The sequence below is a fragment of the Martes martes genome (genome assembly GCF_963455335.1).
Source record: "Martes martes genome assembly, chromosome: 4".
Classification (NCBI taxonomy): domain Eukaryota; kingdom Metazoa; phylum Chordata; class Mammalia; order Carnivora; family Mustelidae; genus Martes; species Martes martes.
Genome location: NC_137891.1, coordinates 62,127,718 through 62,153,749, shown reverse-complemented (window position 1 = coordinate 62,153,749; position 26,032 = coordinate 62,127,718). Strand labels below are relative to the sequence as shown.

At 43.0% G+C, this 26,032-nt stretch overlaps 1 protein-coding gene across 3 annotated transcripts in view; it reads right to left on the bottom strand.

Annotated features, from left to right (window-relative positions):
• NCOA2 (nuclear receptor coactivator 2) overlaps positions 1–26,032 on the bottom strand; it is a 294,244-nt gene that overhangs the window by 10,879 nt on the left and 257,333 nt on the right. For 2 of the 3 annotated variants that reach the window (XM_080803158.1, XM_080803157.1), the window contains exons 12-21: positions 25,616–25,826; positions 23,306–23,512; positions 19,820–20,035; positions 16,268–16,397; positions 9,800–9,965; positions 6,571–6,849; positions 5,775–5,852; positions 3,695–3,929; positions 1,910–2,087; positions 996–1,194 (exon numbers count right to left, since the gene is read on the bottom strand). In XM_080803158.1, the coding sequence (XP_080659284.1) occupies positions 996–1,194; positions 1,910–2,087; positions 3,695–3,929; positions 5,775–5,852; positions 6,571–6,849; positions 9,800–9,965; positions 16,268–16,397; positions 19,820–20,035; positions 23,306–23,512; positions 25,616–25,826 (1,899 nt within the window). The remainder of the gene's footprint in view (positions 1–995; positions 1,195–1,909; positions 2,088–3,694; positions 3,930–5,774; positions 5,853–6,570; positions 6,850–9,799; positions 9,966–16,267; positions 16,398–19,819; positions 20,036–23,305; positions 23,513–25,615; positions 25,827–26,032) is intronic. The other variant, XM_080803159.1, reaches the window with a different exon arrangement.

The window sequence follows — 26,032 nt, the reverse complement described above, 5'->3', positions numbered from 1 at the left end:
GAATGCCAAGCCATTTTTTGCCCTTTAGAAAGAAGTCTTCTGTAAATACGATTTAAAAATTACCAACTGGGGCACCTGGGTGGCTCAGTCGATTAAGTGTCTGCCTTCGGCTCAGGTCATGATCTCAGGGTCCTGGGATCGAGCCCCGCATCGGGCTCTCTGTTCAGCGGGGAGCCTGCTTCCCCCTCTCTCTCTGCCTACCTGTAATCTCCCTCTTTCTGTCAAATAAATAAATGAAATCTTTAAAAAAAATTACCAACTGATATTTTTACCTGTGGATCAGCTACCTCAGATTCTGAATCCCCAGCTACCTGAGATAACAGCGTGCTGAGTCTCTTTGCCACCAAGTGAAGTTGGTGCACTCTTAGGGATAGTAGAATCACTACAGCCTTAGTCAGAATTACAGTCTCAAGCAGAAGTCTTTTAAAAATATTGGCCAGAAAATCATGGCACTCACATCCTCAAGATGATGACTAGAATAGTTTTTGGATGACTGGTGTCAGTCTCCCTGCACGTGTGACGTATCATTTAAAGCTAACTGGATGGGGACCAGGTGGGGGATGGAGTGGGGAATAAAGCTAATGGGATGGCAGGCAGTAAGTTCGGCCTTTGTGATTCATCTGATTTTTCATTTAGAAGAAAATCAGTTCTTAAGCTATAAATCCAAAATAAAGCCATTTAAGAAGCTCATTACCATTCTGTTCTTAGAGATTCACTTTAGATACTGCTAAGTTCCTCAAATAATTTAAGTGACAAAGTTAAGAAATACTTTCAAAGATCCTTGAGCAGTCAAGAATCCTTTCATGTTTATTTCGTTATCAACAAGTATTTCTGTTAATGGCACTAACACAGGTGAAAGTAAGGTGAGAAAACACTCATCAAAATAAAAGTGGGAGTTGATGGTAGATGTTAAGTACATGGCAAGATACATTGAGTGCAGAAATAGGCAAAAAGTTTTGATCAGAAGACAGTGGGGTGCTTCTCAGGGTGCTTACCTGCTCGGGACCCATGGAGGACAGCCCTGACGTAGGCACGGAGGTCACTGAGGTCATGCTGATCTGTCCTGTCATCTGGTTCATGTTGCTCATCCCACCTGTGTTGGTCGCCATGGATACATTGATGTTCATATTGTTATTGTACATGCTGGTGTTTGCTTGTTGCCCAAAGTGTGGTGGGGACTGTTGTGAAAACATGCTAGAACCCAAGGAAAAGATGAAAATGTCAAGAGTTGTAGGGCAAACAGGCAAGCACTTCTGCACACTGGCTTCTCAGGCAGTTACTTCATTTACTTCAGAATGAGTAAGTCTAGGCTGAAAGAATCCAGGGTGGGGCAGCAAGCAGGGGTGAAGTCCGAAATGGTAAGGGGAAGTGCTCAAGGAAGCTGCAGGGGTGACCACGCTCCTCTCCTTTTCCTAAGGTCCCTGGGAAGTTCTAGAGATCTAGTTTCCACTTTTATGTATGCACCTAACAAGCTTTTTATCTGGTTGCTTTTATTACATGTACTGATAAAGGATGGCTTCTAGGGCACTGCCATCCAGAGTAGTTTCTAACTTAAACTGGTGGGGTGATACCTTCTGAGGGGAGTTCCTTTCATTCCTAAGGAAAAGATATGCTAAGCTTTTGTAAGTTCTGATAACTTCTGCCCTAGGAAAAATAAACTTCCTTACTTAGTAGTTTATTTGACATTGCTTGCTTGAGCAAAAAGTTAAGAAAAAAACAGAAAAGATGGGCACCTGGCTGGCTTAGCCCAAAGAACAAGTGACTCCTGATCTCAGGGTTGTGAGTTTAAGCCCCTCTTGGGCATAGAGCTTACTTAGTTAAAAAAAAAAATACAGAAAAGAGACAGGTGGTCTACAGAAAGATTCCCTGGTGATCATTTATATCAAAATGCCACATAAACATGGCATACCTGTTTCCGGCCATATTCCCCTGCGCCCACCCATTCATGTCAGAGGAGGCCTGGTAGGCTGGATTCGCTTGAGACTGCTGCATCATGGGGCTCTGGGTATGCGCCATTCTGGGCGACATCAGAGGGCTCTGGGGCGTCGTTGCCCCGGTAAAGCCTGGATCAGGCTGCTGACTTATTCCTTCAAAAACAAAACAGAAATCAGAAGGAGATTGTTAGTGTTATGGTAGAGACTAGGGAGAAAACAACAGAATGTTCAAATTAACATACACGTAGAAAATTACTTTCAAATACCTGATCATGTGCTGGTTAATTATATACACCTTAAAGAGACTCCAAAATGGGATATAATTCATGAAGCAAGAAATTTCCATATCTTACTTCTCTACAGTGGTCACAAGGGTGCCTAAGAACCATGTTAATAACCACCATGACTAGAGATGGAGAATATATTGTTCCGTCCCCTTATCCCTTTCCAAATCAAGAAATGAGTCGAACAGGTATACTTCTCTTTTACCTGAAATAGTCTTTACATTTTTATATATCAGTACAGCTGGGTTGTTTATAAACTTTAAATAAGATTAAAGTTCAGCTGTATATAAAAAGTTAACACCTGAATAATTTTTTATTGAATCAAGTCATTCTGTGATGAAATCAATGCATTTTTAAAAATAACTACATCACGATTAGCTTGTTTCGTCTTTAGAAAGGGCTCTATGGTACTTCAGTGCTATCTAAGATGAGCAAGAATCAGACAAATTCTATGTAAGTTTCTTGTTCAATGTAGAAGCAAATGGCATATACACTACAAAGAGAGAAAGAACTTTCAGAAGACTTTTCGAAGTCATCAAAAAGGACATAGAGGAAAGAAGCTTCGAAACAAAGGCAGCAACTCAGGAAATTTCAAGGACAGTAAAGGAAGCGTGTTTCTGCCTAGATGTGTGCAACATGCAGATTTAATTGATACTCAGATCAGCTGTGAAAGAGAAGTTTATGATCACATAGGAAAAGCTGCACAGTATCTGTTTCTTTAAAGAAACAGGAGACATGAATGTAAGCACGACACAGACTTGATTTTTATAGGTAACTCTGGCAAAAGATAGGTAAAATCATTTAGAATAGGAACAACATAAGCACTTACTTTTATCAATAATTGAACCATCACTGAACATGACATGCACACAAATATTAATGTTTATGACATCAGACGTCTGTCTCTTTAAGATTGACATTAAACAACAAATCAACACGAAGAAAACCAAGAGGCCTTCCACTGGGGTTTCTAGATAACACTTCTCACAAATTATCGATTCATTAAAGCTTCATCTTTTTTTCAAAAATTACAGAATGTCTAATAGTTGTATTTATATAGGTCTTTCAACATTTTGTATGTATCTGTTGATTTGTTTGAGTCAGACTCAGGTTTTCAAACATAAACACATGGCTATGCCCCCGTGTGTCCAAATGCTGACAGAAACACGTGTGTTCACACACACACACACACAACCGAGGGACTGCACACACACACACTTACTTCGGTCACTCTTAAAGTAAGACCTGCACTCAGAGAAAAGGCGGTACCTGAGCTGAGAGACGGGAAGGTACTGTGCTGGACCTGGGGGCTCCTGACCGGCCCCCGCTGTCCTCCCAGGTTGCCTATCACTCCCTGGTTAGCCAGACTCATCTGGGAGCCATGCAAACAGCTGTGAGGGTGGAGCTGAGACCCAAGACAGGGGGACACTGGGGAGAAAGGACTGGTGAAAGGTGGTGGGGATGGAAGCCCAGTACCGTAGTTCGGAGGGAACGGAAACTGCTGTGCATTTGCCTGGGGCATCCGGGGGTTGCTCAGAGTTGCTGGTAAGCCACCAGGAGCCACCATGCTTGAGGTCATATTCAACCCTTGTCCTCTCATCATCAACGTTCGCTGCTGAACTTGCTGTTGCTGATGCATCTGTCTCTGTCGAAGATGCTGGTTCAGGATTTCCCTCTGTCTCTGGGCCAGCATCTGTGCGTTAATTGGTGCCTAAAATGGGGGCGAGGTGGGGAGTACACAGAGGGAAACATTGGGGAAAGACACAGGTTGAAAAACAAACTTTATATTAGAAATAGGACAAAGTCATTTGGAAAATAAAATAACAGGGAAAGAACATTTTAGAGGTGAACAGTTGGTGGGTGAGGATGTGAGCTTCTAAATTCTATAGAGATGATGATTTTTCTGAAACCCTGCAATGACTTAGAAGGGTACATTCAGTGTTAGTTCAAGTAACCAGAAACTCACCGTGAGAGGCATGGTTAACGGGAAGGACCCCACAACACCAGTGCTATCTGTAAGACGAATGTCATAGAAACCTTAAAGTGGCAACCTGGGTCTCACTCAAGGGACATTCAGGTCTAACAGGAAACCAAACCATCTGTGCCAAAATGTGGCTTGAGGCACTTTGGAAAAGGCTGAATGGAGGCAGGAAGAAAGTGGGGAGTGTAGGGAGAGGAGAGTAATAGGGACATACAAAACAGTCCAGGGCAGAACGAGGAGGAGGAAAGGAGGGATGGATGCAGGGAAGCGGTGCCAGTGCTTGCTGCCAGCAAGAGGAATAAGGCCTTTTATGGGGTCCTAGCGATACACAATCAATCTTCATTATTTATGGATTCCATACTGGTGAACTTATCTACTTGCTCAAATTTATTTGTAACCCCCAAGTCAGTATTCACAGCACTGCCATCATTTATGGACACGTGCAGAGAGACAAACAACTTGTCATGTCCAAGGTGCATCTCATTCCCACCAGAGGCTGAAACAAGGCAACACTGCCTTCTCGTCTCAGCCTCACACTGGAAAGAAGTGCCCTTTCTGTGGACTCTTCAGATCCACGTTTTTCACTCTGTCGTGCTTTTCCCCGGTGATCCTGCTGTTTACAATGTTTCCTAAAAGGAGTGCTAAAGTGCTGCCTCACTTTTTTTTTTTTTTTAAGATTTTATTTATTTGACAGACAGATTACAAGTAGGCAGAGAGAGAGGAAGGGAAGCAGGCTCTCCGCTGAGCAGAGAGCCTGATTCGGGGCTCGATCCCAGGACCCTGAGATTATGACCTGAACTGAAGGCAGAGGCTTAACCCATTGAGCGCCCCATGCTGCCTCGCATTTCTAACAGTGAGAGGCTGTGACGTGCCTTCTGGGGAAAACACGGGTTAGATGAGCTTCGCTGATCAGGCAAGAGTCATAGCGCCGCTGTCTCTGAGTTCAAGGTAGCGCATCAACAGTACATATCACATAAAGTGTCTTCAAACCCAAACACACACGAGAAACAGGGTTCTGTACTGATGGACTGAGGACGATGTTGTCACCACAGGCCGGTGGAAACTGAACCCTTTCTTTCTCCAGTTTGCTAATTCAGTGTTTGTGTTAACTTTATGGAATACAACCAAAGTAAATACTTAGAATCAACTGTACTTGGCAGTGAAAATGGCAGTGTTTAGGAGGGAACTACAAAAGTGACAGGCTGGGGCGCCTGGATGGCACGGTCGGTTAAGCACCCGACTCTTAGTTTTGGCTCGGGTCATGATCTCAGGGTCATGAGGTCGAGCCCTGTGCTGGGCTCTGAGCTCAGCTCAGAGTCTGCTTTCAGTTTCTCTCTCCCTCTGCTCCTCTCCTAAGCATGCATACTAGCTTGCTCTATCTTTCTGAAATAAATAAATCTTTTTTTTTTTTTTAAAAGGGGGCAGGCAAGATGGACATGTGAATGACACAACAGATCCATGGCATTGATCTGGGTCAGATGGCCTTCTGAGTGACTTTGCATTGAATATCAAGGAGGAATAAATGACAGAAAATCAACAGATGCTGTGAAAGCTGATGGTTGGTCTGCTCCTTACCTGTGTTGGTACTCCAGGCCTCAGAGTCAAGTTCACGTTGGAAACATTGCTGATTTGATTCATAAGTGGCTGGCGATTCTAAATGCATGCACATAGAAGAATCAATACATTTTTTAAACAGAGTATATTTTAAATCACTTTTCTTGAGAGATCACCCTCCCCAATGTAACCTTTGAATGCCATCAGATACTAAAACCACATAGTTTATGGTGGAATTCCCTTAGAAAGCTAATTATCAGTAAGGTTTCACATTGCTTAAACAGAGAAGGTATTTTGGACTTTTGCTGGAAATCCGTCTAGGCTTGTTTCAATGAGAACACGTGCTTGAGCTACCTAGGTGTTCCATAAGGCAGCACTGCCCTGTCCCCATTCAGCTAAGAGTGACTATTTCTGTCATGGGGCAGGACTCTGGACTGGAGCTACTGTTGTCCTGTGGGCTCACATTGGGTTAGAAACCACGTGAGGTCCTTTTACTCACGTACACATTGTGTAACACCACAAAACAGTCCCATTTTACAGACAGGAAAATGGAGGCTGGGAGAGCTCAAGGCTACACTGTTAATAAATAACAGGGCTGGGAAACACTGAAACAAATGGACAGCTACTCCGGGCTGGAGCTGAGTTAGCTGAGGAGACAGAAGGGAAACCGGCAAAGCAGGCAAGAGCGGGAGATGTAGGATCATCCTGGAAGGGCTGGACAAGTGTCCAGCCCTCCCCAAGGACACAGGATGGTTATGCCCTCTCGTGCCTAACTGCCCCCCGGCCGCCACCTTCCCAGGCACCCACAAGAGCGCACCTGCTGGGCCTGGAGACGGTGCTGCAGCTGGAGTCTCAGCTGGTTTGGCTGGTTCTGCACCAGGCCCGTGGGCCTGAGGCCCGGTCTGGGCTGCATGCGGAGTGTGGCATAGCTCGGCCGCTGGCCCATGCTGTGAAAGCTTGGGTCTTGCATGGCAGGATAGCTCCCCTGGGCCATCTGTGCCTGAGACGCGTACTGCTGTGGGAAAACGGCGGCCTTCTGCTCCAGCATGATGTTCGAGTCCTGACTTGGGAACTGCTCTGGATCGACTGCCTGGCTCTGTGGAGAAAGCCCCAGACACCACCCAGACAAGTAAGGAAAACCACTGGAAATAGCAGAGTCAACATCAGCTGAGTTTCTCTCACGGTCACATAGCTGAAGCTTTCTATCCTCACTTACGACTCAAAGGTACTTGGTTTCCTCCTAGAGAGTACCTTTGTTCAACACACCCCTGTGTGTGAGGGCAGAAGCGGGGCTGGCCCGGACTCCCAGCGATGCTTCTTCGAAGGGAAGTGAGAACGAGGCCGTGACTACACAACTCCTCCTCCTCACTTTGCCAGTCAGAGACTGACCCGGACTTTAAAATGTGCGTGTCCCCTAGAAGTGTTACATGTTCTCGCTCATTTTTCATACCTGCAACAATCATTTTAGTCAGACAACCACCCTGGAGCCTAGCTGTGATCTGTTGTGTTGGGGTGCCCACCACTGTTATTCCTATTTTGCAGCTATCAAACACTGAGACCTGGAGCCGAGAGGCAAGCTGCAACAGGCCTCTCTGGCTAGGTAAGCAGTGGGTCCCCCTCCGGTTGTGAGCCAGCGCCTGAGCTCCTCACCAGCGTGATACACTGCCCTGGTGTAACTGTCTTCTATGGCCGACAGAATTCTCTACAGTTGGCCCCCATCTTACTACCTCCTAGACATATTTGATGTGTTTGCCGTTCTTGCTGCCTTATCTATCTGGATCAGAATGAGACAGAAAATCCAGAACTAATGCTAGGGGGAGCACCGCAGTGTCTGTGTCTAGGGCATGAAGGAGCACCTGGGAGTTCCCTTTCTTCTACTTCTGGGTGGATTGCTCCAAACCTCCAGATATAAGGAGGGAAGGAAAGGCATCTCTTTTAGCAAAAGCATCTCTTAAAGTTTTCTTCAGCTTAGTCATGTCCTAGGCCTCACTCAGACTGGTCTATCCAACGTAGAGCAGGAGCCTGGGGCCACTGCCTTCTCCTGAAAAAATGTGAACGGAACCTACCCCGGGGAAACCATTCATTATTGAATTACTGCTCTAACCACACCTACAAAACTATCTCAGAACTTTAAATATTTGCCCATCTTTAACAGAGAAGAAATTTTTTTTAAAAAAAGATTTCATTTATTCATTTGACAGAGAGACACAGCGAGAGAGGGAACACAAGCAGGGGGAGTGGGAGAGAGAGAAGCAGGCCTCCCACCAAGCAGGGAGCCCAATGTGGAGCTCGATCCCAAGAACATGGGATCATGACCTGAACTAAAGGCAGACACCTAATGGCTTGGCCACCCAGGTGCCCCAAGAAGAAATTTAATTATATAATTTCCATTTTTAAAGATTTTTAAAAATTTGTTATTTATTTGACAGAGAGAGAGGAGAGAACAAGCAGAAGGAAAAGAAGAGGGAGAAGCAGACTCCCCCACTGAGCATGGAGCCCAATGAGGGGCTCGATCCAGGGACTCCGGGATCATGACCTGAGCAAAGGCAGACGCTTAACCCACTGAGCCACCCAGGTGCTCCAATAATTTCCCTTTTTAAAGAAAACACCCAACTCTGATGTGTACAAATAAATCCATTTGTACTCTCCATTTCCTGACTCCACTGAATAATCTTTCTGTAATTCAGTTTAATATGATAATACTATACTTGCGACAGATGTGATGAGACAAAATAGAAGACAAAGAGATAAAGAAAGGAGACTAAAAATATTAATGATGAAATGACACTAGCTCTGACAAAAACAATGCTACAAGTTGCTCAGCAATCCCAACAGCCACATTTTTAAATGTCACTTGGAGCAAACCCGAGGATAACAATACCGATGAGGCCGACTTCTAACTACCGCTAAAGCAGAGCCAGCCGGCCACACAGGAAATATTTAAATTCCATGCTCCTTTCTCGATTTACTTCAGGTTATATCATATAACCTCTCTAGTCATTTCTTTCCATTCTGCTCTTCTCGATATGAATTGACAAGTCTTCACCCCACCCCCCGTCTGCTGCATGGCGGGCATGATGACAATACTGTTTCTGTGCTTCGGAGAAGCCTCTGCTGGCTCTGTGTCGCCTTCACACAGACCCTCTGGACATGCCACGTGCCTGAGAAGGAGGGTGGACACGGGAAGGTCGTTTTCAACAGTAAGAAATAAAGATGATTTGTGCTTTAAAAAGAGGAAGATAGTATCGAGACTGCGATCGTTTTTTAAAATCTGTGGCTGTTGATACGCTTTACAAAGTGAATCAGGAGGTCTGCTTTGTGCATGGTTAGCCAGGTAGCCAGACACAGAAAATATGGTGCTATTGTATGAGACTGCGTGAGGTTTATTGTATTATTGCTATAAAGTACTCTTTAAAGCTGAGAATTACTTGAACCAACTAATTGTCGGGAGGAGGAAAGCTAAATAAGCACATTAAGACTGGTTAACTCCCTTATATTCCCATTTATGCTTAAATATCCCCCAAATTACTGTGGGCTCAACCCACACAAAGGTAAAAATGACTAATGAACTGCAGCTACTTCTAAAATGACTTCTGCTAACTTACGTGCAAAGTAAGTTAGCAGAAGCAAAGAGCTTCCTATCACCAGCCCACAAATGTAAAGACTGAATAAGATGATCATGGATACGGACTGGTTTTTTAGAAGAAAGGGTTCTAGGTCATTGGGGCAGCAATGCTCCATTCCTGACTTCCCTGTTCTCTGCTCCTCGTGGGTCCTTCCTTGTCATTAGGTGAGCCTGCCCTGACTTTCTGCCTTTCAGCTCAATAACCCAAATGATATGTAAAGCACATTTTCAGTGCTTTCCATCCTTGGGCGAAAGTTTATGTGACGGTAACAAGGAGGGCAAGAAAGAAAACAGAGTTAGTTTGTTAGGAGGTAAAGCAGCACTCTAAAAAGCAGACTGCAGATCAACATAAACAGAAGAAAATGGACAATCTTGTGCCCATAAGAGTGCTGGGCCCCCACCAGCGCCCTGCGGCACGTACCTGGCTGACCAGTTCGGGTATCCCGAGTGCTCTGTCAATCTCCTCAAGGCCATCGAAGTTCCGCAGGGCCAGATAGAGCTGGTCCAGGAGAGCCCCTTCATCACTCGGAGATTCTGCCGCAGGATGCGGACACAGCAAGTCATCTGGAGAGCTGCCGAACTGCTGCCTGTAAGGAGATAGACTTCACCTCAGGCCCGGGGAAAAGCTAGCAGATTAGAGAACACTTGCTTTCTCCTAAAAGTTGACAAAAGTCAACCAGTCTGCTTCCAGGGTCTTTGTAATAAAATACCGTACCAGCCGGACATAGAACAAAATGACAAGTCACAGTGACAGACACACTTTTGTTCAGTGCCTAACACAGGCCAGACCCAACTCGAGGCATGGGATGTATGATTTCTGTTGTTACTGCCCCCACTTTAAGGCTCATAAAGCTAAATAAATGGCTGTGTAATCGTCTTGTAATAAGAAAAATACTTCTAAAAATAAGAGATACACAAGGAAAGCAGGTGATGCGGAGGCTGAGGGACGTTCAGCCACGTGTTGGGGATCACAGGAGTGGACGCCGTGGTGCGGGGACACCAGCACAGGCCTGCATGGGTTCAGGGCCTGTTCGATCCCCCTACTGCCACACATGTACGCGGAGGTCTCAGGCGTGTGTGTATTTACTCTGCCCTGAAGTAATCAAAGGATTTTTGTGAATGTTAGTAGGAAACACAAAGTTGACGGAACAGCCTTATTTCATATGAGGCTCTGATGACCCACCTGGGAGAGACTAGAGACCTAGAAGCATAAAAGGTACATTAATGTTTTTGAATTCACCTGTCGCTAGACTAACACTGGCTGGACTAATAGGAAACTTCTTAGTCATGCATAAGCAGGCCTTATGAATATTTCCTAAAGTCCTCAGGAAGTGTGGCTCTTGGCCTCTCTGAGTTAGAGACTCAAGAAGAGTAGATCACAATGTACACGTTATATTTATTATATAAGGTCATTGGTGATATAACAGGAACACTAAATTCCCAAACTCTATGGAGTATGAAACTCTTATAATTTAAATCAACTGACAAGTTGCGGGGGTGTTTAAAAACAACTTCTGAGTTAGTTTAATATCAGAAGGGACACTTGTATTTTGCCAAAAGAATCTAATTTGTACTCTTAGAGTTACCATATGATGTTCTGGAGAAGAGAAAAGTTTACGAGTAAGCACCTTCATTTTTAAGCCACTGAGAATAGATCTGTCAAAGGATGAAGTTCTTGAACCCCCTTTCATAGGCCATGTTTTCTAAAGACAGCTTAACATGCCACTCTGGCCTGGAGTCCTGAAATGCTGACTATTAAAGCCAACAATTAATTTCAAACAGTTATAATACAGTGCATTAAAAAACAATTTATACCCTCCATTTATCCCTAGTAACTTGCAAAGAAAACTGCCCAATTTTAACCACACCCTCGATGACACTGTTCACCTGCTGTCACTGCCTCCAAGCCCACAATCCCACCACCTCTGAGCCACCGCAACCGGGCTAGGTAGCCACCACCACACGCCAAGTGGTGTGCGATGCAGCCAGCCGGGTCCATTCAAAGGGTCTCCCGTTGCTAAAGGCAACTGCCACTCTTGGAGACTCATGCTCTGCAGTTCTGGGGCCTTTTCTCCACCTGCCTCTTCCCCGTCACTGCCTCGCTTCTCAGTAAGACATCATTAGTGAAAACGGTTCCTCCTGCCCTTCCTGCTTCTCCGGCATCCGCACTCTCCCAGAATTCAGTTTTGAAACATAAGGGTGATCGAGTCACTCTGCTGCCACACTTACCGAGTGGGAGGAGGAAGGAGCAGATGTAGAAAAGTGGCAACAAGGAAGAGAAACACCACATGTGACAGAAGCAAAAGGAGGAAGAACTTCCCCAGAGGAGTGACCAACATTTGGATGTGGTTAAGTTTCGTGAAAAAAGAGTACAAGTCAGCCAAGAGTGGATGTTGTCTGTTTACCAAATCGCTTATACCTGGGACCTCATTCCCCGAAGCTGCTAGTTACATGAGGCATTAAAAGATTTTCTTGGTCTAGCTTTATTCCCTCATTTCCAACTTCTGTTTCTTCCCACACAAGCATACCCCTTCACTGATGGCAGGCTAAGGTAAAATTTACTCTCTTTTTTAAAGGATTTACTTATTTGACAGAGAGAGAGAGAACGAACATGTGCATCAGCTGGGGGAGCGGGAGAGGGAGAAGCAGGCTCCCTGCTGACTCTGGGATCATGACGGGAGCCAAAGGCCGTCACTTAACCAACTGAGCCACCCAGGTGCCCCTGAGATCTACTCTCTTAAGTCTGGGAAGGCTGAGGGTTTGCATGAACCCAGAGTCTCCAGTTTTGCAACAGACGGAAACCCAGTGTCAGAAGGGAAGGGAGGTACAGTTGCCCTTTGGAAGACAAAGCCACCCCAGGAAAGATACATCCAAAGGCATAAAGGAGAAAAAAAACTAATGCAAATGCTTATTTGCATTTAAAACAATTTCCAGCATAATAAAATAACCCATTTTTGTCCCATACTTTTCTTAATTAAAAAAACATCAAACCAATGCATGATGCAGAATGAAAAGTCAAACAGTACTTCCAGGCCTTCCTACTCTGGTCAAGGCCCTTGTCAAGTCAGCCTCTCTTCAGTTCTCCTTATACAAAGTTGTCAGGTTCCTTTTCCCAAAATGAATTTTACTGAGCTGATTCAAAATTCTTATTTCAGCTCTCCCAGAAAATATCTATGTCCCTGGACAGGTGGTGGTGGTGGAATTTAAGTACACATACATTTTGGTAAAGCCGCATCATTCCAAAACTCAACGTCCACAACTTCCCCATGAGCCCCAGCCACCCTGGGCAATTGTTCTTTTTCCAGAAGATGCCTTCTACACCACTACAAGGCCACAACTTGTCATTCCAGGCTTCCCCATCTCTTTTCCACTTAAAACTGATATTGTTATTTGTGTTAAAAACATCAGCTTTGGACTGTACCCAGTGAGGAGATCTTTTTTTTTTTTTTTAATATTTTATTTATTTATTTGACAGAGATCACAAGTAGGCAGAGAAGCAGACAGAGAGAGAGGAGGAAGCAGACTCCCTGCTGAGCAGAGAGCCTGATGCGGAGCTTGACCCCAGGATCCTGAGATCATGACCTGAGCTGAAGGCAGAGGCTTAACCCACTGAGCCACCCAGGTGCCCCACCAGTGAGGAGATCTTAAATCTCCTTGTTACCCCAGTACTTGAAACCGCATAGGTTCAGTAAATTTCTAGCCGATGAAAATAAAAGGCTCCTGATCAAGCCAGGATATCATACCTTATACTCAGAAAAGTACAGTGCATTGTGGCTTGATGTGACATCATACCACACATCTGTCACTTCCTAGAGACATCATATGATTGGCTTATGGGGAAAAACACCAATCCAGACTTTCAATCCCAACTTTAAAAATGCCTACCTATTACCCTGCATTTGGGCAATTACAAATACAGTTACAACCTAGACAGCGTCTAGATAATGACCTGAGTTGAAACCAAGAGTCAGATGCTCAACCAACTGAGCCACCCAGGTGCCCCTGAAACCTGTTATTTTTTTTTTTAATATTTCATCTATTTATTTAACAGAGAGAGAGATCACAAGTAGGCAGTCAGTTAGAGAGAGATGGAAGCAGGCTCCCCACTGAGCAGAGAGCCGGATGGGCTCGATCCCAGGACCCCAAGACCATGACCTGAGCCAAAGGCAGAGGCCTAACCCACTGAGCCACCGAGGTGCCCCAAAACCTGTTATTTTTAAAAAAGATTTATTTATTCATTTATTTGAAAGAGAACAAGAACAGGGGGAGGGTCAGAGAGAGAGGGAGAAGCAGACTCCCTGCTGAGCAAGGAGCCCAACATGGGACTCAATCTCAGGACCCTGGAATCATGCATGACCTGAGCCGAAGGAAGATGGTTAACCAACTGAGCCACTCAGGTGCCCTAAAACCTGTATTTAAAAAAACAAAACAAAACAAAAAAACCACACAATAAAACTCTGGAAATGTACTCTACTTTATCACATTTCAGAAACCCTGTTGCCTTTCATCATCTGTGCATTAGATAAGAATATTACATTATTTTATTTTTATTTTTTATTTATTTTTATTTTTTTAAAGATTTTATTATTTATTTGAGAGAGAGCGAGAGCATGAAAGGGGCAAGGGGCAGAGGGAGAAGCTGGCTCCCTGATGAGCAGAGGGCCCGATGTGGGACTTGATCCTGGGACTCCAGGATCATGACCTGAGCCGAAGGCAGTTGCTTAACCAACTGAGCCACCCAGGTGACCCTATTACATTATTTTAAACTAGAATAATCCCCAAAGGACAAAATGCTCAGTCTGCAGTAGGGTCCTCATTGAGCCTTCAACTCCAACTCCTTGTATATGAACCTCAAGGCCAGATTGCTATAGTTTAAGTTTTCTAACAAGTTTGCTTTCTGGGAAACACTGTGGGTGCATCCTTTAAGCTCCTACAGTGCCTTCTGGCTTATCTCTCCACATAGGGACTCTTGCCACCCACCAACCAGCCAAGTGGTACCATCACCTAGGGCTCAAGGTCACCTGAGCACCATGTGCTTTCAGTGCACCACAAATAACAACGAATTTATGCACAGAACATAATTGTGATATTGGTTTTCAGGGAATAGTGGAACTCTCAAAAAGCCAAGCACAAACAAAAGACCACCTGTGAGCTAAAACTTGAGCATCCTGAGTCACTGGTGATAGGTGTGTTTTATCCACAAAGAAGTAATAGAGTTAGGGTTTTGGGCCAAAGTGAAATAAAAGAGTTAACTTGAGGCTGCTGGACTGAACTAAGGGAACCTGGAGCAGACCCCCACCCCTGGCAGAGAGCACTGCAAATTCGCTTTTAAGGAAAATGTCCACAATTTGACCTTAGATGTTTCACTGGCCAAGAGACACTTACGAACTTCCAATACAAGATTACCAAAATACTCAGGGAAATAGGCCTTCATAAGTGAGAGTCAATATTGGATTTAGACCTCTAAGAAATCTACATATTGGAATTAAAGAAATTCAGAAAAATAATGATGAACATAATGCTTAAAGATATAAGGATGGAACCACCAAAAAAAGCAAACAATGAGGCTGTGACAAGCAGAACAGACAAATACAACTTATAGAAATGAAAAACATGACTGGACCAAATATAGCTGAAGAGATAATTAAAGAACTGGATAAAAAAATCATCTGGATGTAGTACTGAGAGACGAGATGGAAAATACACAGATTAAGAAAGCAGAGTTTATTTGGGTGGGGGGAGGGGCAGAGGAGAGGGAAAGAGAATCTGAAGCAGGCTCCATGTCCCGTGCAGAGCCCAACTTGGGGCTTGATCTCACAACACTGGGATCATGATATGAGCTGGAATTAAGAGTTGGATGTTTATCTGGCTGAGCCACCCACGTGCGTGCTACTGGAGGGCAGAGTTTTTAAAAATCCCGTGTCGGCAGAGAAGGTGTAACATAGGTCTAACCAGAATCCTGGAAGGACAGAATAGAGAAAATAGAGAGGGGTAGAATATAAAGAGATAATGGCTATAAATCTTCCAAGACTGATGAAAACCATGAATCTACAGATTAAAAAAAGGACAGCATACACCAAGTACCAAGCAGTATAAATCAGTCCACACGGAGTCATGCCGTAGTAAAGGTACAACACAGAGAATACCAAGAGTATTTCAAAAGCAACTAGACAGAAAAGATCACCCACAAAGAAAAATTATTAGACTGATAATCCGAACCAAAAAAATCTCAATCAAACATGATCACTTACCACTTCCTTTCTCAAAAAACTTTTTCAGTGGCTTAATGAAAAAGTCTGAATTCTTCAGAGTTTGGGATTTAAGACCTTCTATAAATCTATTACTAATCCCTCTTCTTGCCAAGTCTTCTCGTACTGCCTTTACTATATTAAGTGGTAAAATATATGTTGACAGAAAACTAGACAATTCTCAGTTACCCTAAACATGAGCTGTTTCTGCAGCCTCCGGGCTCTGACTGTGCTGCTTTGACCCACTGGACTGGCTTCCTGCCACCTGCCTCCTGAAGTACATCTTTCATTCCAGATTGTGAAGCCTTCTCCAACCACTCCAGTTGGATGCTCTCTCCCAATTTATTCCTCTTATGGTATTCATAGTACATACTACTTTCTATTGCAGTTATTAATGTACATCTTATTTTCCAACTAAATCGTAACTTTTAAAAGACATGCCCTAGGTCTCCCTGATTTTTGGATTTCTCCTTCTCTATATCCCCTGTCCAATAACTGATGATCTAGTCTGAATACATGAAAACTGGCCAGGACCAACTGTTTAGAAGAAAAAGAGTAACTTTCGGCGGAGGTCTAAAATAACTTCCAGAACTCACCATGAACCACGATTCTCTTGGATTTCCTGGGTGCTCAGGACTTACCTGTTTTGGCCGGCAAAGGATGCCTGGTCTATAGGCAGGATGCTTTCGGGCCACGGGGCAGTCTGATTTGGAGGAGCTTGTTGTTGGCTGTACTGAGGTCCCCCCATGTTCATCTCTAATTCAGATGGCCCTGAAAAGACAGAAGACAAAAATCCAAAAACTTCACAACTTGTCATCAGGGAAGTGCCTATTTCTGCTATGTAATATAAAGTGAAATACCTGGTTTACATAAAGTGAAAAAGACAGATGGAATGATAATTATGTGAAAATAAGAAGACTGAATTTTTGGTCTGAAACAGAAAAAAGGCAATAAATATCAAGGCTTATCACCCACTTAGGCAATATCTAGAATGCCAGCTCTAAACTTTTTATAGTCTCTCTTTTTTTGAGAGAGAGAGAGAGAGAGAGCGAGCAAGTGGGTGGGGTGGAGAGGCAGAGGGAGAGGGAAAGAATCTCAAGCAGACACCCTACTGAGTACAGAGCCCTTTGGAAGTGAGGTGGGTGGAGTGGGGGGCTCGATCTCATGACCCTGCGATCATGACCTGAGCTGAAATCAAGAGTCAGAGGCTTAACCGATGAACCACCCAGGTGCCCCAGCACCCTGACCCTTTAGTTCTGTTGATGTGGGTTATATCTTATGGATACTTACTGTATGGGGAATTAACATTGGAAAATAGAAGAAAACAATTATTCACTCATTTAAAATAATAAAAGGGCGCCTAGGTGGCTCAGTGGGTTAAGCCACTGCCTTTCGGCTCAGGTCATGATTTCAGGGTCCTGGGATCGAGTCCCGCATCAGGCTCTGCTCAGCAGGGAGCCTGCTTCCTTTTCTCTCTCTGCCTACTTGTGATCTTTCTCTGTCAAATAAATAAATTTAAAAAAATTTTTTTTAAAATAAATAAAATAATTACAATAAATCCACTATATGTTAATATAAACAAACTTTTTTGGTTTGTTTGTTTGTTTGTTTTTTTAAAGATTTTATTTATTTATTTGACAGACAGATCACAAGTAGGCAGAGAGGCAGGCAGAGAGAGAGGGAGGAAGCAGGCTCCCCGCTGAGCAGAGAGCCCGACGCGGGGCTCGATCCCAGGACGCTGGGATCATGACCTGAGCCGAAGGCAGCGGCTCCAACCCACTGAGCCACCCAGGCGCCCCTTTTGGTTTGTTTTTTAAAGATTTTATTTACCTATCTGACAGAGAACGAGAAAGCAAAGGAGGGGGCGGGGCAGAAGGAGAGGGAGAAGCAGGCTTCCCACCTAGCAGGGAGCCCAATGCAGGGCTTGATCCCAGGACCCCGGGATCATGACCTGAGCAGAAGGCAGTCGCTTAACCGACTGAACCATCACAGTGCCCCCGACCAAGTTTTTTAAACAAGAAATGGAAAAACCCTATTACTGGCATTGTTTCAGACTTTGGAAAACCACTTTAATGTCTGGATTGATAGAGGAGAGCCAGACAGACACTGCTACGTGCTCCCACATTCCCCCTACGGCAGTAGCACACAGCACATAAATTCCAGAACTCGACTCTACCCTTGTGAGAGGCGAGAGTGAAGACGGCCAGGAGGGTCTCAGGGTTATCATGGAACTGAGCTTTTATATTCACTGTCATTCAGTTAGCTCTTCCTGAAGAGAGAAGGTGGAACAGAAAGCAGCCCAGACAACCCAGATATGCTCTCTCTTAGAAGTTCTTTTCAGAGGTTTAAAGCTAATGGATGACATGAGCTTTTCAGTGATTTTATTGTTATCACCATCTGCAGACCTGTCTTGCATTACAACAGATAATTTTCTGTTGAGTTCAGGGCTTTTTTGAATTTGTTAAAAATCAGAGAAATTCAGCGACACAATATATAGCTCAAAGGCCGGGTGAGGTGCCCTCCAGTAAAGAAACACAGAGAATAAATTAAATTTCTGGATATAAGGGATTTATTAATTATGATATTTATTTATTCTTTTCTTTTGTATTTCAAGCAAGCTCCATACCCAACATGGTGCTCAGACTCACGATCCTGAGCTCATGAGTCACGTGCTCTACCAACTGAGCCAGCTAGGTGCCCTTAATTATGACATTGAAATGAATAAATCAATATATTAAAAGATTTCCCAGCTTAATTCTGGATGAAAATCTGGTCATTTTTAGCACTGTTCCATAGAAGCCTCAAATTATATGAATTTATGTTTGGAAACCACTCATTAATTCGAAGTACATTCTCCGCAGAAAGGCTATCTGAATGTCACCTCTCAGAAACATGCCAAAATGTGCTGAGCAATTACACAACTAGGTAGGAAAGCGCAGACCAGAGGTAGGATGAGAATTCTGCGTTGTCTTGTCAAAACAATCCTGGTAGCTTTCCGTTAATGATTTAGCTCTTACTCATTGTACCATACCTAAGTATATGACAAAGGACATAAACATTAACTTATCTGAATTATGCTAATGTGCAAGATTTAGAAGAAGGTTATTATGTCAATGATTAAGAAAACAATCTCAAGTATGAGTTGTACAGACCATTAACTTTTTTTTTTTAAGATAACAGTTTTACTGAGGTGTAATTGACGTGCCACATAATTCACCCATTTAAAGTATATGACTCAGTGGGTTTCGGTGTATTTGCAGAGTTGTACAACCATTACGACAATGGGGCTTAAAACATTTTTATTCCCCCAAAAAGAAACCCCATGACCATTAGGACCCCATGTCCCCCAGACCCCAAGCCCTAGGCAACCACTTCCCTACTACTTTCTCTCTCTAGAGATTTGTCTATTCTGGGCACTTCGTACAAATGGTGCTATATAATGTATCAAACCATTAATTTTAATAACATGTGAACTGTATCCAAATAGAATTTTAGCTATCCCCACACTTTATGAGATGTTCTAGAAGACCCTGTAGATGTTCTAGAAGACCTTGTCTAGAAGACCCTGGAAAATCTGGTTTAATAGTCTAGGATGGTGGCCCCAAGAATCTGCATCTTAATGTCCTGAGATGATTCTGATGATCACCCAGAGTTAGGAACCACTGCTGTAACATTAAAATACTTTTTAAAAATAGCATATGTGTAACATTCACAGTGTAACACTCCAATTCACTTCCCCCCAAGGTTGAAATGAGATAACTTAATAAAAATAAAACACCACAAATATAGTTGGTTCTCTAATGTAACTAGAAAGCTTTTCAGATTCTATGATTCTATACGGAGTTCTAGCAAAATCTCCCTTACGACAGCTTGCCATGAGGGGAATCATCTAAACTGCAAATGAAGAGCATATCTTGAAAAAACTTTTGGAGCTGTTACCCTCTTCTCAGAAAGCATGGTGATTAAAAGTAAAGAGCACTAGAGGGGTGCCTGGGTGGCTCAGTCGGTTCAGCGTCTGCCTTCGGCTCAGGTCATAATCTTGGGTCCTGGGATTGAGCCCCATGGCAGGCTCTCTGCTCAGCGGGGGGCCTGCTTCTCCCTTTCCCTCTGTCCCCCCGCCCCCAGGCTGTGTGTGCCCTCTCTGATAAATAAATAAAATCTTAAAAAAAAAAAGAGCACTAGAACTACCTTACCTATATTCATGACCTGAGACTGAAGCATCTGTCTTGGGCCAGGCTGGCTGTTGGGTCTCATGGGGAGGCTGGCTGTTGGGTTCCGAATCATCCCTCCTTGGATTGGCCGGTTCATGGCACTGGTGGTAGCAGCACAGGTGACTCTCACAGCAGAACTCTGTGGTGCCCATTCCCCAGACGGCATAGCGGGCCGGGGAGGATTGCTACCCACCATTCCTGCAGGCAAGCCAAAGGGAACAGACATAGAGTAACTGAAAGCAGAGGCAGCACGGAGGAACACCAGATGCTCTTACTCTGTATAAGACAGTCATTCTGTAATACACAGTTAGCCCAACAGGTAACGCCCTCGTTGGGACAGACGCAGACCCTTGGCAATTTCTACAGTTTTCAAAGCACAGACTTGCCACTCTTCATGGTTCGGAAAAGCTGTTGAAATTGTTCCCATATGTACTTAGAAACAGGTGCTGTGGTGTGTGGATAACCCCAACTTCCTTCCTCAGGAAGTGAATCACATTAGCTGATCTACACGTCAGTGCTTTACTTTCCAAAAGGGAGGTGAGGGCGAAGAGAAACAAAGTTGAAGCTGGTCATCAATACTCTGGTTATAAATCCAAATCCCAGAACGGCCCATGAAGCTGATGTCACATCTTTAAATCCTCAGATCCCTTTCGGAGTACTATCATTTGTTAAGCTTCAAAACTGACCATGGTAGCCTCTAAAACACGAAGAAATTACAGGACCTTTCTACCACAGTTTTTTATATCCAATGCAAGGGAACTCCCACTTCTAGGGAACTTCAGCATACCTGGACCACCACATTCCTGATCACATAGGTCTAGAATGGCTTAGGGCAGACTGGTAAAGATCTTCTTATACTTGAGATATTACCAGTTATTGGGCCACACTTAACAGTAAGAGCACAATATTCCAGGCAGGAGCGAGTGTTCGTTCTCTCTGGCCTGGCCCCTGGGGACGCTGACAGCAGCCAAATATTGGCTAAAGGGGAAAAACTCCAAGTGAGAACCCGGCATTTCGAAATGTTTAATGATGGATCTATAAAAGTCTTGCTTTCATGATGGGGCGCCTGGGTGGCTCAGTCGGTTGAACATCTCCCTTTGGCTTAGGTCATGATCTTGGGGTCCTGGGATCAAGCCCTGTATTGGGCTCCCTGCTCAGCTGGGAGTCCATTCTCCCTCTGCCTCTCCCCACCACCGCTCATGCTCTAATAAGTAAATAAAATCTTTAAAAAAAACAAAAAAACTTCTGCTTTCAAATAGATGGTTTGCTTTCATTTACTTGAATTATGATAACTAAAAATGGGTATATTTAAGAAACGGAGAGAACATGTATTGTGGGTTGCTTTTCACTGGTGAAATGAGAATGTGCTACGTTAGGATGATTAGGAATAAAGGGTAATTAATCTGACTGAAAAAGTTAGAACAATATTATAGTACTATATATTTAAAAAACCATTTGAAGATTAAATTTGAACCACACAGTGTATTATGGGAGAACAGGTATTGTATTTTTCAGAAAATCTGGTCTCTGAGTAATGTAACAAGATTATAGGAAGTCCAGAAAGCAGAAGGAAAAATGACCTGCAATTCCACAATATTCCCACAATTATAATAACTGGGGACTCAGTCTCTTTCAGGCTTTTTCTTTTCTGAAACAAATCACGGGCATTATATGATCTTCAGAGTCTAGACATTAGTGATCTCCAGGCGGCCCAAATTTCAAAACAGGTGTACGCCTGAATTCCTCCCTCCAAGAATTCAGAGCTTCTTGTGTTCTCCTAATAAGGAGGCACTTTTTTTAATTAAAATTTTTTAAAATTTATTTAACAGACAGAGATCACAAGTAGACAGGCAGGCAGAGAGACAGGAGGAAGCAGGCTCCCTGCCGACTAGAGAGCCTGATGAGGGGCTCGATCCCAGGACCCTGGGATCATGACCCAAGCCGAAGGCAGAGGCTTTAACCCACTGAGCCACCCAGGCGCCCTCAAGGAGGCACTTATAATAAGTCACTGGCTCCTTTGGTGTTACAGACTGTTGCAGAGAGCAGTAGTTTTTTTAAAGATTTAAAAAAATTTTTTCATTTCATTTCATTTTATTTCTATTTATCTGAGAGAGAGAGAGGGAGAGCACGAACAGGAGGAACAGCAAAAAGAGGGAGACGGAGAAGCAGGCTCCCCACTGAGCAAGGAGCCCAATGTGGGGCTCAACTCCAGGACCCCAGAATCATGATCTGAGCCAAAGGCAGCCGCTTAGCCGACTGAGCCACCCAGGAGTCCCAAGCAGTATTTTGTTTATATAAATCAACACTTTATCTTCAATTATAAAATTAATACAGCCCTTATTTCTGTGGATATATAAAGCAGCAGAGTAGTCAGTGCCTGGCACATATGGTAGGCACCCAATAAATATTTGTTGAAGGAATCAACGATTTTAATATAGCACGGTACACATTTCCCCATGAATTGCATCATACCCGAAAATAAATAAATCCAAGTTTTCCCCTTAAACTGAACTCTCATTTTCAGTAAGTTGTCTAAAATGGCAATGTGTACACAGAGATTACACAACTAAGCTAAAAGAAAAAAAAAAGAATACAAATTCTTTTTATAATATCTATTTCCTTCAATGCCTTTTTCCTGAGTAATTCATTTTGACAAAGGAAGAAGGCTATGAATTGTGAGCTCTTCATTAGGAAACTCGGCATTCTGCTACTAGGTCTGTGATAAACAGATAGGGGGGACAGGACATGGTGGGAATAGCAATCATTGCTGCTGAGATGATTTCTAGCCTTCATTAGATGGAAGCTGGGGAACGTGGTAGCTGTGAGGATACTGACTACCACTTAGCAACTGTGCAGGGGCAACATGGCAGACACCTGAAGTTATAGGAAGTCAAGGTCCAAACTAGATCACAGGCAAAGTTAACGATCTTTAAAAGGGGAGCCCTGGATCTGGTACTCATAGACTGAGCATATTACCATGTAAAGTTCTTTATTTTTAATTAATATTTTTTCTGAAGAAATGTATCATTTATAAGTATGAAAAGTTGGCTGCATTTTAAACTTTCATTCTGAAATTCTCCAAAAACAAATCATCAATTGACAGGAAGTTTTAAAGATTATCAGCAGATTACATGAGATGCCAGCAACCACCAAATTATTTTACACAGAACACTATAATGTCTAGAACAGTAAACTGGAATAGAAGACATCAGCCTAGGCTATAGGATTAATGCTTAGAAACCTCGTCAAAGTAATGATCACAGTATAAAATGGTCAGCTTACTGGAATGCTTCCCAATGCTTCACATGCCACTCTCCCAGTTAAAGTTGGTAGAACTTTCTTACCTTCTAGTATTAGTTTCTAACATAAAAAAAAATCATTTGAAAAATCCTACAAGTTTGATGTGGATGAATGCATCATTAAGTGAAATAACCCACCAAGAAAGTAACAGTGCATTTGAGCCCTTACCTGTGCTACTGTTCCCTAAATTTCCTTGGTTTCCTATCATCCCTTGATTACCCATCATTCCTGGCTGAGGTACCACTGAGTAGGGACTACTGTTTCTGATTGGTGGGAAAGGTCCAGCACCAGTTGGGCTTTGCAATGTGATGTCAAGTGGTAAATTCTGGTTTGGCAATAACCTGCCCAGTTGCCCTGGTCGTGGGTTATTAAAAGCTAAGGAGAAAACAAATGAAAATTGAAGGTTAATATAGGATAATGGAAAAGAACAGCAACAGAAGCAGTCTTCAGGGAAAATGCTATCTGTAACGTATCAAAGATATGCCCATCAGGGACCAACTGCCTATTAAAGAGAAGAACTCACAGACACCAAAACCATATGCAACACCAAAATGTGGACTCGTAATCGAAACAACAATTCTCTTATTTGACTCTTAACAATCTTGCAAAAAGAGAGGAAAAAACCTGCATGTCTTTTACCATGTGTTTTCCTCCCCAACACTAATCTCTAACATGTTGTCATATTTGCTAGGTAAAACGCTAAGATGGCCCTGTCCATTTGTGCCACTATCCATCTGAATTTAGGTGCACCGCTTTGTCACAGCGAGGAAGGAACCGTGCCTGTCGAGAGCACCAAACCCAGACACATGGGGTTTGGACGTATCATTTCTTAACTGGACTTTCCTGGGAGTAGAATTAGGTTAAAAGCATCTATTTGCCTTGGAAGTTAAAATCTTTTAAGTGTGAACTCTGCCCCCTGAAGTCAGTATTAAAGCTTTAGGGCCCCGTTTAATCTTCTAAATACAGCTTCTTTAAATTCCGGACACATTTAGATTTGAAAGGATTCCTATGGGTGGCTGACAAGAATCCACTGTGAGGTGTGCACTGCATTGTACTGTCACAGAGACAACCAATAATTTGATAAGAACATGATTAAATTTTAAAAGTATACAGATACTATAAAAGTTTATAGAGCTACTTTGTTAAATAATATCAAGTATTTTATTTTTACTGACTTACATAAACATAGTATGAAACAGAACATTCGGAATAAGTAAGTTCTTAACAATTAGTAACAGAAATAAAATATTTAGAAGAATCAGGGCTCGGAATGGAAATAGTATATGCTTAATCACGACTCCCTCAGGTTTAGCTCTCTGGTTAGCACTCAGTAATCTGATTACCATCAGGAGGTACAAACAGAGGAGAAAGCGTGAGTTCCCACGCCACCCTTCATTAATGCCTCTGATTAATGAGCATAAGCTCTCTAGTGTGCTTCTTACTCACTCCCCAGCTCTTTGACTGTGAGCGCCCATGGTCCAGAAGTACCTTCCATTCCTCAAGAAATACAAAGGTTTGAGAAATGATAACAAACACCAACTATTTTGTTTTACCCGTTTCAGAATCATTAAGAATTATTTGAGAAAAGACCTAGTGACTAAAGATGTTTTGTGAATTGGTTGATGGTTACCATTTCTGGTTTGAGAACAAAGGCTGAGCACTCAATCAGACTGTACTCAATGAGAGAAAAATCATTCTGTCTACTAAGTTCACACTAAGGACGTCATTTATGTTTGTATAAGTTACGTCTCTTTGCACAGGAAAGATATTTTCTTCCATTCACAACTGTTGGACAACTTCAGGTAATTATTGAGCTTGTAAACTATGTGATCATGGTGAAAAAAGAATTCATCTTAAACTTACAAAAATCTAAAATAAAAAGAATAAATGAAGAAAAAATGTATTTTCTAAATAGTCTCAGGTCTTCAAGCTTTATATCAAATTCCTTAATGTGCACTTAGAAAACATGTATGATAAAGTTCCATTCAAACTGACATTTCTAAGATTATTTCTAAGAGACGGGATAAGGTATTTTTAATGTGTGTAGCCCGTTCATTAAGATTAAATATTAAGAATTTTTAATAGCATTTTATTCCTAAAAAGTCAGCCTAACTTTCTTATTTTCTGTATTTAAAGTATCCAGTTATATACTAAAACACATAAAGTCTATTTTAAACTCCATTTCTGAAGGCAGTAGCAAAAATAAAGGGAAACACGACAACCATCCAAAGAACTTTATCTATGTAGGTCAGTCTCACTCAGGCGCTGATGAAATTAACTGCACCAGAATGCTGGAAAGCCCTGTTCACTGGAGACCATTTTGAAAGGCGTTTTGAACAACCTGTACAGTAGATGGTGCTATTGGATCACAGAAACCTTGAAGTGACTAAGCTGTTTGTATCAGATTTTAATAATCACTGTTTCTAATGGTGATTATATGGGAATTTCTTGGCATAACCACCAATATCGCATACTCACTGCTCTGTGAAATTCGCAATGCTGGTTTCTGGGCTCCAACAGGTGCGACAGGACTGTTTTCGGCTGTGAGTTGCATGAGGTCATTGATGATGGCTTGCTTGTCAACTGATCCAGCAGGGGCGCCTGGCCTCGTGTCTGGGAAAAGCTGTGGTAATTGACTATTCTGCAAATCATCCAAAATCTCCTCCAAGTTGTCCAGCTCACTGCCAGGCTGCAGTTAACAAACAGAAGAGTTTATCCTGTCCCACCCTGAGAGTGGGCACCCCAGCCCCAACTGCAATTATAGACCCAGCTGGCCCAAGGCACCACCACGGCCACGCAAAGGATGCGGACACATGTGAGGATCTCTGGCCTAACCTGGGGCTTGATCATCTTTTAAAAAATAACTGACAAAGGCCAAATAACTTAATCTCTTAG